General features: G+C 40.6%; 2 protein-coding genes across 2 annotated transcripts in view; one reads left to right on the top strand and one right to left on the bottom strand.

The window, feature by feature from the left end:
• The first annotated feature begins 3,245 nt into the window (after positions 1–3,245).
• CRH (corticotropin releasing hormone) lies at positions 3,246–5,428 on the top strand. The gene is made up of 2 exons (XM_044245523.1): positions 3,246–3,572; positions 4,309–5,428. The coding sequence occupies exon 2, from the start codon at positions 4,323–4,325 to the stop codon at positions 4,911–4,913; it is 591 nt and encodes a 196-aa protein (XP_044101458.1). The 5' UTR covers positions 3,246–3,572; positions 4,309–4,322; the 3' UTR covers positions 4,914–5,428.
• Positions 5,429–7,084: 1,656 nt separating this feature from the next.
• Positions 7,085–13,460, bottom strand: part of TRIM55 (tripartite motif containing 55) — a 42,389-nt gene continuing 36,013 nt past the window's right edge. Inside the window, exon 10 of the mRNA XM_044245522.1 lies at positions 7,085–7,302. Within this exon, the coding sequence (XP_044101457.1) occupies positions 7,180–7,302 (123 nt within the window). The 3' untranslated portion in view covers positions 7,085–7,179. The remainder of the gene's footprint in view (positions 7,303–13,460) is intronic.

A 13,460-nucleotide genomic window follows, 5' to 3' on the forward strand; every position in this document is an offset into this window, starting at 1 on the left:
TCAATTTTGGAATTGAGGATCTTATATTCTTCTTTATACTTTCCTGATTTTTTCCAAATTTCTACAAGGGATAAGTAGCTTTGATAATAGAAGTTATCATTAGTGGTAAAGCAGTTAGGTAGTTGTGCTATTTGAGATCCTTTCCCTAGTCCTACCTATGGAAGCTGAAGGCAGTTACTAACATAGCTGAAGCACAAACAGTTACCAAAACATCTGTCTACCCTAGACTTTTTAAAAGACTGTCATTGGAGATGGTAGATTCCTTTCAACAAAAGTTTCAGTTAGCAAACTTGGAGACTGTCTTTGTTTGCCATGAATTTTGCTAATAGTAGCACATGTTGGGGTGTTCCTCAAAAGTGCAAGGAGATGCAGATGCCAAGGATAAGCCCAGCAGTTCTATTACATCTGATATTTCTTTATTAATTGGGCTACTGTGCCATGTCTTTCAAAATTTAACTATATCCTATACGTTTTTATTGAAAAAATGTGGTTTAAAATGTAAAGTAATCACTATTTTTATGCCCATGTTCCTTGGCTTGTGTTTTTAGGTTCTAAAAGCATTTAAATTGGTTCTCCAGTGACTAGTTACTCCTACATGTAGGATCAGATCTATCCGTGGTGATTTTTATGGACTATCAGTTTACTGCACATATAAGTCCTCTGCATCATATTATTTCTCCAGTCACACATTTATATAATTATTTTGAGAACCACAGAACTCTGTATTTCATCCAAAGATCCCTTTTCTCCAACATGAACTAAGGTGGAAGATCAAACTAATGCATTGTAAATTGGCAATACATTTAAAAGCTTCACATTATAATACAAGATTCAGCTGAAAGGTAAATTGCAGTGTGTGCACCCAGAGATTTAAGATGAAGTGCTGGGGCATCAGTATGCAAAGAAAATCTCTGTGGTCTCATGCCTTAGGAGATTTCTTAATAAAAGAAAGTTTAGGGTTGGTGTGTGAATGTTTCACTTTATCTAACTTTATCTTCTCGTGTCTATTTGTTTGTGTGTCTCCTAGAAAAGGGGGAGGTTCAAAGGTATTGTTATGTTACAGAAATCGTATAGGCTGCTAGTCAAAAGAACTGGATTCTAATTCTAACTTTATCACTAACTAGGTAAGTCACCAGAGGTTATCTCTGGTTTTCATTTAAATGGAATGATCTCTTCAAGTCAGTGATATGATGAGATCTTTTGGATTAATCACTGAGTAAGGGCTGTTCTACTCAGTTCCTCCTCCTCTGGGATCCAGGCCTTTTGTCCTCACCCTATTCAGAGCAACTCTGTCCCCACCAACTACCTACTCCAGGAAAATTTGACAGCAAAAATTCAACAGTGAAGAGGAAACTATACTAAAACATCCTTCATATGGCCCAAAGGAGAGAGATCTGAAGGGATGTAGGGTTAGTCAGAGTCCAAAATGTATATCTTCTCTGGAGGAACCTCTCAGGCCTTCCCAGCTAAACCCATGGTCTTATCCTTTTCCTAGTTCTTTTTCTGTATCCATTTACCTGAACTTCCAAATCTACTTCTACTTCCAGATTGACCTCTAAGCTGATTCTGCCACTGGGGACAGTAAAGGGATCATAAAGGAAATTAAACAAAAAGTTAAGTTCCACTCAAAGGGGAAAAAAAGCTCACAGTAACAAAAACCAAGGTTCTGTATGCCCTCATCAACATAAAACACTGCTTCCCTATAGAAACTCAACCTTTTTCTATAATTCTCATTTTCCATTAACAACCTACGTATTTCCCAGAAGACACGTCTTTGTTCTCTTATGTACATTTCATCTAAAAGTATGTTCCATAGTACAATGATCCAACTATAGGCTGAATTCTCTGGAAACTGCCAGCATTTCTCTTTCTACCTTCCTTTTGTTTCTAAGAGCAGTTGTGGATTAGTATAGACCCAAAATGGGAGTTGAAATATGTATTGCATCTTTTATCATGTAGATACCAAAAAAGCAGCAGGGCTAACCAGAAATGAGCAACAGGAGATTTCTGATAAATAACTCATGGTTATCTAGAAGCTGAATTAAATCACAGATACCAGAATTTGGAATTTCATTTTGAACTGCAAAATTAGAGATAACGGCCTCCTACTTATATGATAGTGTCAATTTAATTTGAAATTTGAGTATGATTTTACAAGCTTAGCATTCCATTCTGTGGTAGCAGAGAGCATTTATGTATTTATCAGGTTTCCATGCATTTAAATTTGGGAAAAAAAAATGATTAAGAAAAAAACCAACAACAATCTGGGTGTCCCTGTTGGATACTATAATGGATGTTAATAGTATTTAGAAATAAAATGAATGAGATTACCTTTTTATGGGCTCAGTATTCATCAATGAAAAGTACAGGAGATGAATTCAGCCCTATTATCAGGCAGTTTGAGCCTTTCCCAATATAAAACCGGAAGTTAGAATGAATGCTTCTTTCACTGGGTTTGCATCAGGTAGACCAAATGAAGATTGTATAACTCATACACCTCTCACAAATCCTTTCTCTCTCTAATTTGAGAATAAGAAAATCCACTATTAATTTTGGATTCTGACAGGAGAGACAAAGAGGGAGCAGTGAAGTTCTGGGGGAATTTAAAATCTCACTACATCCCCAACTGACCCTAGTTTGGGCCACTTCATTATGGAAAGCAGCTCCTGCCAATCATTTTTTTTTAAACTTGAGCCTCATTTCAAGAGACTTATTGGTCTTGCTTCTGCAGACTCATAATTCCTTTATTTGCTCTTGGGAAGAAAAAGCAGGTAGAGGCTTAAAAGCTAGATATCCCCACAATCCTATCTACTTGTTCATCATTCTTAACCAGGCGGAAAGTTGATGCAACACCTGTCTCTAGCAAAGGATGATTTTCAGATACTGAGGTGTTGCCAGAGACAACTGGTCAGAGAAGTTAGGAGGGAGAGGAAAGAGGAGGATCCAGATCCAACCCTTAGAACTGGTTGCTGCTTTCTCCATAGGACTGTGCATTGATAGACCTCCTGTCCCTCACACTTTCTTTTCCCCCTCCCCTCTCATTCGATGTCCTTCTGACCCCGAATTCGACCTTTCATAGTAAGAGATCAGTATGTTTTCACACTTGGGAAATCTCATTCAAGAATTTTTGTCAATGGACAAGTCATAAGAAGCCCTTCCATTTTAGGGCTCATTGACGTCACCAAGGAGGCGATAAATATCTGTTGATATAATTGGATGTGAGATTCAGTGTTGAGATAGCAAAACTCTGCCCCTCGTTCTCTGGCAGGGCCCTATGATTTATGCAGGAGCAGAGGCAGCACGCAATCGAGCTGTCAAGAGAGCGTCAGCTTATTAGGCAAATGCTGCGTGGTTTCTGAAGAGGGTCGACGCTATAAAATCCCACTCCAGGCTCTGTTGTGGAGAAACTCAGAGCCCAAGTCCGTTGAGAGACTGAAGAGAAAGATAAGAGGGGAAGAAAAAGAGAGTGAGGACAGAAAGGCGAAGGGAAGAAAACCCCTGAAAAAGCCCCGCAGACGTCCCTCTGCAGAGAGGCGGCAGCGCCCCACTCACCTGCAGAAGCACCTCAGAAGGTAGGGAGCGCTTAGACGGAAACGCGCCTCCAACTTTGCATTGCCTAAACTGCCATGGTGTGCGCGGCGGAGCCGGGTGTCCCTTTGAGAGTATGTGTGTGAGTGTGTGTGCGCCTGTGTGTGTGCGTGTGTGTGTTTGCTGACTGTGCTTCAAGATTCCTGTAGTAGCCGGGATGTGTCAAAAGCAAACTTAGACGGCTGCTACCAGTTACTCCTCGCTGGCCTTGTAGACGAGTCCCCGCCATCGATCTCGACCCCCGAGAGAAGGACGCAAGGGCTGGGATGGAGAAAAAGGAGGAGGAGGCAGCAGTTCTCAATTTGGAGGACAACGCTGAAAGATCCGGAGAGGGCGGGGGGTGGGAGTGAGATCTAAAATTTGTAGATCTTCTCTAGAGTTCGGGGAATCGGTTTTGGGGATCATTAGAAAGGGGACTCAGAGACCCTTCGAGGGTCTCGGAAGAAGGGTCACTCCAGCCCGAACGAGGGGCTGAGCTTTAGTGCTGAGCCCTGTAGGCATCCCCTTTCCTGAACCGCCCCCCCCCAAGCTCACTCCAACTCGAGAAGTCCTAGTTCGAGAGCTTCAGCACCGCGGACAGTGCCTGCCTGAACCCCCGAGGCACGTCTGTGCGTATCCGGTAAAAAGACCCCAAGCGCACCTCCCATTTGAGCTAAACTCTGACCAACTCTTTCTTTCTCTCTTCTCTCATTCCTCTCTCCGCCCACCTCTGTGCCGCAGCGAGCGCCCCTACCATGCGGCTGCCGCTGCTCTTGTCCGCGGGCGTCTTGCTAGTGGCTCTCCTGCCCTGCCCGCCATGCAGGGCCCTCCTCAGTCGGGAGCCCATCCCGGGCGCCCGGCAGGCCCCGCAGCACCCCCAGCCCCTGGATTTCTTCCAGCTGCCGCAGCAGCCCCAGCAGCCCCAACAGCCGCAGGCTCGGCCCGTCCTGCTCCGCATGGGGGAGGAATATTTCCTCCGCCTGGGTAACCTCAACAAGAGCCCCGCTGCTCCCCTCTTGCCCGCCTCTTCACCTGTCGCTGGCGGCAGCGGCAGCCGCCTTTCGCCGGACGAGGCGGCTGCCAACTTTTTCCGCGCTTTGCTGCAGCAGCTGCCGCTGCCCCGGCGCCCGCTCGACAGCCCCGCAAGTCCCGCCGAGCGCAGAGCCGAGAACGCCCTCGGCAGCCGCCAGGAGATACCGGAGAGGGAGAGGCGATCCGAGGAACCTCCCATCTCGCTGGATCTCACCTTCCACCTCTTACGAGAAGTCTTGGAAATGGCCAGGGCTGAGCAGTTAGCGCAGCAAGCTCACAGCAACAGGAAACTGATGGAGATTATTGGGAAATAAAACGGTGCGTTTGGGCCAAAAAGATGCAGCATTTAGCACACAAGAAAAAAAATTAAAAAAAAAAGAAAATAATAAAGTATCCTGTATCATCGCATTGCTCTAATACCATTTGTTTATTTTTTTATAGCTTGAAGCCTAGCAGATATACAGCGAGAGAGCCTATACTCCTTAATTAGCATGCACAAAGTGTATTCACGTGCAGTAACAGCAACAAAATGTTATTTGTATTGTCTACTCTGAGTTTCCATTTCCAGGTGTCTTTAATGGTGTTTAGAAAGTATAGACCCAGAAGGAAATGTTTTGAAGCAGACAGAAGTCACCCAATTTATTTTGTTGTGGTCTGAGCCAAAGAGAATGTCATTCTCTTGGGTGGGTGAAACAAAATCTGTAAGCTCTTTGAATCAACCTTTCCTTGTAAACGTTTCAGTAATAAAACATCTTTCCAATCCTTGGTCAATTTGGTTGTGTAAGAGAATGTTGAATATTTATATTTTTAATAAAAGCTTCAAAGATAATGGTGACTTTATTTTTCCTTTTCCATGTTCGTAGGAGTAAAGCTCTCAGCTACTGGCTTTCTTCACCCTGACTTCAGCACAAGAGAAAACAAAACTCCTTGCATTAATTTCCTACTAAAAATGCAAACATACACCAGTGGCTTATACAGATACTGCAATTGCCTCTCTGTACGTCAGATTACACCTCTGAGGTTAAGTTAAAATAATTTGGGAAGTTTCTTCCAGCTTTAAGACTTGATAATTCTATGAATAGGAGATCAATTCATAATGGAAATAATAATTAACCCCGATTAACTATAAAATGTTAAATAACTGTAGAGGGCAGGGAAAGAGGAAAGGCAAAGAGGAGAGAGGTTTGCAAGACATTCCTCCAAACTATAGGGCCAACACTGCTTGTTTTTTGTTTTTGGTATGAGAAAGACTCACTTTATCAAGCTACTATTTGGTACCAAAGATATACTTTTTCTATGCTATTTCAGTGCCTGCTTTTAATAGGAAAAACTTGAAAGCTTCTCTACTTAAAGCAACGAATTTAATTGCTATAAAATGGCACTTGGGAAAATGTTTTATATAAAAAATATTTTGACTTTAATAACTTCACAAATGCTCTTCTCATTTATATCTATACCAATCCTCATCACTGTAATTCTTAAGAATATAAAGTGTGCATTTTGAAAATGGAACAGGCACATCCAATTAGTTTTACAGTGCATTTATCTTTGGTAGTTGAGTTATAACTTAAAAAAAAATTCAGTTGAATGTATAATACTCCGAAATTAATTTGGATGTATGAAGATGCTTCTTCCCTTGGGACCCTTTGAATACACTTGACTAACATATTAATAAGATCACATGAAACACTGAATAAGTCATTATAAGACTAAGTTGTTAAAAACAGCATTTATTTAAGAGTTCATACAGAATAAAGTAATACTTTTGAAAGAGGCATTATGGTGGGACAAATAAATCATGATTTAAATATATAATGTATTTTAAATATGTATTGTGTGTGTATAGACATTTAAATACACACAGTTATTCTATGGTTCACCAGGTTTGTGCCTCAGTAGATACATAAGAAAATAGACAGTTCCTGTTGGAAATTCTTTTTCAATTCAAGTGCTTGATATCTGCACATCTAACTACGATCAGAAAAATTCACCAGAAATGTCTTAGGCCTTCAGCCTTCTGGACTAAGAAGTGTCACCAGAGCTAAGGAACATTTCTAGATATACCTCAGTGACATCTGTTATGGAAAAGAGGAAACCTTTGTAAAATGTTTCATATCTTTGGTCAATGATTTACCTTTTGTCCATATATTGATAAATCAGTCACTTCTGAATTTCACTGACCAACTGCAATTTTAAAGAAGAAGAAAGAGAGAGCTACTATGATATTATAACAAAAGCCAGTGCCTATTAGAGACAAGAGTGTAGTGCACACTTTTTTTACACTTGCCACTTGTTACGGACACACACGTATCACACCTACATACTCTTCATAATGTTTCCCACACAATAAAAGATTTGCATAAGGTCAAGTTTCTTTTTTCCAATACTTTCAGCAACTATTTTCTCAAAATTGTTTTCCCTCTGGAAAGTCATCTGGAATTAAAAGGTTTCTTCTTTTTTTTGCAGAAATCCTGTTCAGAGGTCCCTTTCATCACCTGCATCATATTAATTTCACCTAGGTTCCCTGCTGCTGGTGTGCATCTCAGCCAGGCAGACAAAGGGCAGCACTTGGAATGAACATCATTCACTCAGGGAGTTCAACCAGGAAAAGGAGAAGACATGACGGGCTGGCTCAGAATCAGCTCCGTTCCCACTCCCTGAAGCTGCGGCCTGTACCTGGAGGGGAGGGTCCTCAAATCCAATCTGCAACAGAAGAAAATCTGGATCAGAGGAAGAAGAGCCTAGTCCTTTTGGGTTGGTCCAGTCACTTTTCTACTCGGGAGAAAGGATAATAATAATTATTATTATATAGAACATAATTATTATTAGGGATGGAAAGCAAGCTCAGGCTGTCTTGGCTATGGCCAAGAGCCATGAAAATAATTCACACTCATGATCCGAAAAGGGGCAGCAGTAATGCATGCAGTGGAAGGAAGTTCTTGGGAAAGGGTCCAGGCTATTTTTTTTTTAAGTTCACATATATATGATTTAGTAAGCCGAAAGTGGCATTGAACTAATAGGAACTTGTGTTTAGAAAAGTCCTCAGTGTACAACATGATGACTATAGTTAACACCGCTGTCTGACATATTTGAAAGTTGTTAAGGAGATCCTAAGAGTTTTCATCACAAGGGAAAAAAACACTTTTTTCTTTTTGGCATCTATATGAGTTGGTGGATGTTAACTAAGCTTACTGTGGTCATCATTTCATAATATATGTTAAGTCAAATCACTTACACTTTAAACTTATACAGTGCTGTATATTATATATTTATATGTAAATAGTATATTTTTTGCAAAGCTGCAAGCTTAGTTTTGAGCAAATCGTGAATGAAAGGACTTTTTTTCTCTAGGCAATAACATCTAATGACCTCAAAATTTCTAAAGAGATATCTATTTTTTATATAGATAGCTCCATAAAAGGTATCTATCCTTTATAGATACCAGACAGATACCGTTGTGATTTTGAAGTAATTGACCAATCTAAACTCATAAGTGAAATTAATTTTTATTGTTTTGAGTTGAAAAAATAATGATGAAATGGGGGACAATCATAAAGGAGTCTTGCTGAAATGCAATCTGATGTGTATACTCAGACTCCTTAGATTTAAAGGTACTTTGACAAACACAGCTCTTCCTAGAGCTACGGAAGATGGCCTAACAAATTCTGATGACTTCACTGGTAAAATTATCCTGCTGGATTAGAATGGCACTGATTTCAAAGCAATGAGGTAGGCACATGCATTCAATGCAGAAGCCCGGGGTGATTTTGTGAAGCTGCTGCATGAATGGACGATAGAAAGCTGACATGACAAAGCAGAATTTTGGTAAGTACGCTGTGTTGTTGCCACTTAAAATAGTTTAGAGTGAAAATGAGTGCTTTTCCTGCACCTTCCCAGATTTTACCGTAAATATGTGTTTTAGGGTAATGTTTCAAGTTCAGTAAAATTGTCCCAAGTCTTTATGGTTCGGGGATTATCCTTCCACCTGCCATGTTGTTCCTTAATAGAAAGTTTAGAAAGGCCATGAAATCATACTCAGTCACAGTAGAATAAAATCAAAGCAAGTAGTTTTCCATGAAGGAATAGTAGAGACATCAAGTGAAATTGGGCTTTTTTTTTTTAAAGGCTACTATTATGCTATTAGATTCTATTTGGTAATGGGTTAGATACCTCTGTGTCCTTGAAGTTGATGTGGAAAAAACAACATCCTGACAGAACCCTGTGCCCTTTTATGGACATCAAACTATTTTCTTCCCCACTGTAGTCACCTTACTCTAACTAATCCTAAAAACAAGAAAACAAACAAACAAACAAAAAACCGAAACCAAAATAAAACAAACAAAATAAAAAACAACCAAATAAACCCCCAATCCAAGTGATCTGGGCATATCAGTGAGCTGTGGAAGACCTTTTTCTAACCACAATTTTATAGAAGTGAATACTGAATTCTGCCTAAACATACATACCACGAGTGTGCATTTTGTAGCCTCTTTTTCTTGAAAGCAGACCCTAATCTAGAGGAATCTTCCATGACAGCTGTTCTGAACTATCTAAAGGGCAAAACTAGTAGCGTAAGGTATTTTCTGTAGAGGGATATATAATCTTTGCAAAACTGCTGGTGGCTAACAAACCATTTGATACTGCCTTTGGGATTTGTATATATTTTTGTGCTTTTCTGTACTTGAGAAGAAAATCTATCTTCCATTGAAAAAGTTCTAGCTGTTAGGGCCTTGACAGCCTTCAAAACTTGGTATCAAGTAGTTTAGGTTGCTCCTTTAACATTCCTTGTGTTTTCGTGCAGTTATTAGATTTCCTTCTAAATGATATGGACAGATGCTGTCTTTCAGAGAAGAAAAGCCAGTGTCTGAGTGGTTGCCAAGAGCAGAGATTTATCCTGAGTATTTTCAGGTGGTTACACCATCTTCTTGTTCTTGTTTATGTAAAATTGGGGACCCACCAACCATCTCAGCAAAGATGTTTTATGCCAAGACGTTGAGCCTGGCATAGAATCCTAGACTAGCCACTTCCTAAGCTGTATGACTTGGATAAGTCAGTTAACCTCTCACTTAAAAAACTAAGGTTTTTCTTTTTGTAAAAAGAGATGAGACCCTATCTCACAAGGCTGTTGTAAGTACTGAATAAATAAAGTAATACATCTAAAGCACTTTGCACATGCCTCACTTACATTAAGTGTTTTTAAAATGTGCATTTCCTCCTTCCCTCTTCACCTTTTCCTTCTCCTCCTCCTTTCTTTCCTTTCTTATATTAGTGAAGAGGCTGCCCTACCATGCAGAATCACCTGGGAACAGCTAATGAGGAACTGTATACAAGAGCAGTGACCCCCCAGTGAGGAAAAACGATTATATTTGCAATCATCTTGTCAGAATTGGTTATTATAGGATTTAATTCCTGTGGCATACTGTAATCATGATTATCCATGATCTATCCAGTGTATCTCCAAGTAGCCCAACTTTATATATGGCTCTTTCCTAAAGGAAGAATGAGTTAAAGATTTAGAAACCTCGTCTCTATGAATACAGCCCATTAAATCATAAGCAGACCTTTTTCCTATAGCTGTCCTCAAATAGAATTGCATATATGTATTCCTTTAGGTAGTTTTCCAAATGCTCCTCTATCACAGGAAATGCTATTTCTTGGGAATACAGGTGTTCCATGGAGCTGAACAAAGGATAGAACATGACAAGCACTGAAATTCCCTACCTGCTTTTGTGTTTGTCCTGCATTTCAATCTACTTTGAGATGTATAAAAAGATGAAGAAAGGATTATTAGTCCCTTATTACACTAAATTTTACACATTTTTCTCCAGTAACCAAACTTACAACCATCACCTAACACTCTGCTGTATCACTATGGGGCTTCAGATTATTTGAGAAATGAATTTTAGGCATAAAATAAAAGCAGGAAATGGACTAGAGAGGCAGCATTTTCCCTGTTTCAACTGCGAGATACAATTCAGTCAAGATCCACAAAAGACCGTAGAGGGGAGTGATATACATTTGCATAGGAGGAAGGCTATCTTCTTAGATGAACTTAACCAGGAATGCCAGGTATTCATGAATCAGATCCGTGCAGAAACAAAATACTTTACTTGGATTTTTTTTCCCTGTTACTATCAAATTTTTTTTGAGAAGAAGAAAATTAATGTCAGATTATGATACAAGGTTCTTACTCCATAAAAGAGTAGGGCGATGAGAGGTTTTTCCACCCAAAGCTTCATGATGTGTTGGCATCATCCTTATCAAGTGAGGTCATCTAGAATCATTGCTTATTGATGGGAATCAAGGAGCATGCATTCTTCCAGAAGCCTGTGGACATCTGTCTCTGTGCACAGGACTGTTCCAGGTTATGGACTGTGTTTACTTGGTCTGAACTGTGTGGCTTGAGTGGTATCTTGATACAAACTTGAATTAGTTGCAACATTAAAAAATCAGGTGCAAGGATGTGGAGAAAGAGAAGCCCTTGTGCACTGCTGGTAGGAATGTAAAATGGTGCAGCTGGTATGGAAAACAGTGGGGCACTGCCTCAAAAAATTAAACATAGAATTACCACATAAGCCAGCAAGACCACCTTTGGGCATATACCCAAAAGAGTTGAAAGCAGAGACTCATATATGCACACCTATGTTCACAGGAGCACTATTCACAACAGCCAAGGGTGGAAGCAACCCAAGTGTTCATCAATGGATGGATTGGATAACTAAAATGTAGCATATACATATAATAGGATATTATTCAGCTTCATAAAGGAAGAAAATTCTGACACATGCTACAACATTGATGAACCTTGAGGACATTATGCTAAGTGAAATAAACCAGTCACAAAATCACAAATATTCTGTGATTCCACTTACAGAATACAAGAAGTATCTAGAGTAGTCAGACTCATAGAAACAGAAAGTAGGATGGAGGTTGCCAGGGTCTGGGGGAAGGGGTAGAATGGGGAGTTGTTTTTTAATGGATACAGAGTTTCAGTTTTGCCAGATTAAAAATTCTGGAGATTGGTTGTGCAACAATGTGAATATACTAAGACTACTGAACTGTATGCTCAGAAATGGTTAAGATGGTAATTCTTATGTTATGTGGGTTTTACCACAATTAGAAATTAAGAAAAAAAAATAGGAGACTTCACATTAAAATCTGGATATGTGGGTTCTCTTGACAAAGCAGAAATACAGCAATCCAGCACCTGCATGGAGAACCCCCACTCTCTGTCCTCTTGGATTGGGTATGCGCTCTCTCTCTCTCTCTCTCCTGATTTCCATCATGCTCACTACTCCCTTTTGCCTCCTTTGCTGCAAGGCTGGTTTCAGTGGCCCCCCTTTTTTTTTGTGCTTATATAGTTGCTATGCTCAGATTAAAGAGGAAGGCAAATTAAATCTTGTATTTACGCTTTTATTAACATTTTTCTTTTACCTGGCTTGCTTTTGCATTAATGTTACCTTTGTGGTCTCTAAGGACACACAAACCTGTTGCTCTTAACCGAAGGCTAGTTTTTAGTAGGAAAGCGTCAATGAAAAGAGCATGAAATGCTCAATGGAGTCTTTGGCTTGATTTTTTTTGTTTTTTGTTTTTTTTTTGAAGATTTTATTTATTTGACAGCACAAGTAGGCGAGCCATAGGCAGAGGAAGAAGGAGAAGCAGGCTCCCTACTGAGCAGAGAGCCCCATGAGGGGCTTAATCCCAGGACCCCAGGATCATAACCTGAGCCCTAACCCACTGTGCCTCCCAGGTGCCTCTCTTTGGCTTGATTTTCATGCTAAACATGATTTTTTTCTTTTTTTAAGCCAGCATGCTTCTTGTAGCAAGATTCTTGACAAAGCATGAAACTGCCTTCAGTGCTCAACTGAAGCCAGATGTGTCCCTGGGCACTTAGCAGAGGGGATCTAACTGGTGCAGTTTAGTGAAATGCTCTTATCCTAGCATGGAGGCAACAGCAGCAGCCCCTTTACCGAAATACATCCTGCACCACATGACCCACTGGACCCAAACCACACAGATGCGTTCCTGATAGTCACTCTCGCACAAGTCTGGGTTCACATTTAAGAGCGAAAATATTTTTTTTAGCTGGCCCAAGTGAAAAGCTGGGCTCTCTGATCAGTAACTAGTGCCCTCAGGCTTCTTCAAGGCTGCCCAGAGACTCCAGGAGGTGCCTGCATCTGCTTTTCCCCAAATGATCATTCTATCTACCACTGATGATCCTGGTCTGTTATTTACCTGCCTGTGTTCCATTTCCTCACCTTGTCCAGGTGATAGTAAGGTATCTGATCATCTGAATGACGACTGAGACATTAGTGGATGCTGATGGCTTAATGTACACCCCTGCCACACAGCATGGGAATGTCCATGTCTTATGCTGTGGGACAACTATGGTGAACATGGGAGCCACTGTGTCAGTCCATTGAAGGGATGTTGGGGTCAGTGAGAAAATTTGTGTCCAAGCCCCAACCCTTGGGCTTCCATCACCTCTCTGCTGCTGTGTATGCCAATCACAAATTCAACCTGAAAGAAGGATCTGGTTATTCCCACCTGTTAAATGCCAGTCCTCCTTGGCCAATTCAAAAGGACCCTTACCCATCTATAATGAAATAATTTGCCTTAAAGGAATGTGGATAGAAGGGATAAGGCTAGACTTGAGGCTGCCGAGTGGGCAACCACCCTGTTTTTACTCTGAACCTGCTAGGCTGGGTCAGAGAATCAAGGTCAGAGGCTGGGAACAGGTATGAGTAGAATTGCTGAGGTCATGCCTAGAATGTTTAGTCAGAAAGACTAAACTCAAGCACTGGCTTGCTCCTTGCTTAGCATTCCTGAACTGTAGGCCCTTGGATAGCTTAAGCATTATG

This window comes from Neovison vison, chromosome 4 (genome assembly GCF_020171115.1).
Source record: "Neovison vison isolate M4711 chromosome 4, ASM_NN_V1, whole genome shotgun sequence".
NCBI classification, from domain to species: domain Eukaryota; kingdom Metazoa; phylum Chordata; class Mammalia; order Carnivora; family Mustelidae; genus Neogale; species Neogale vison.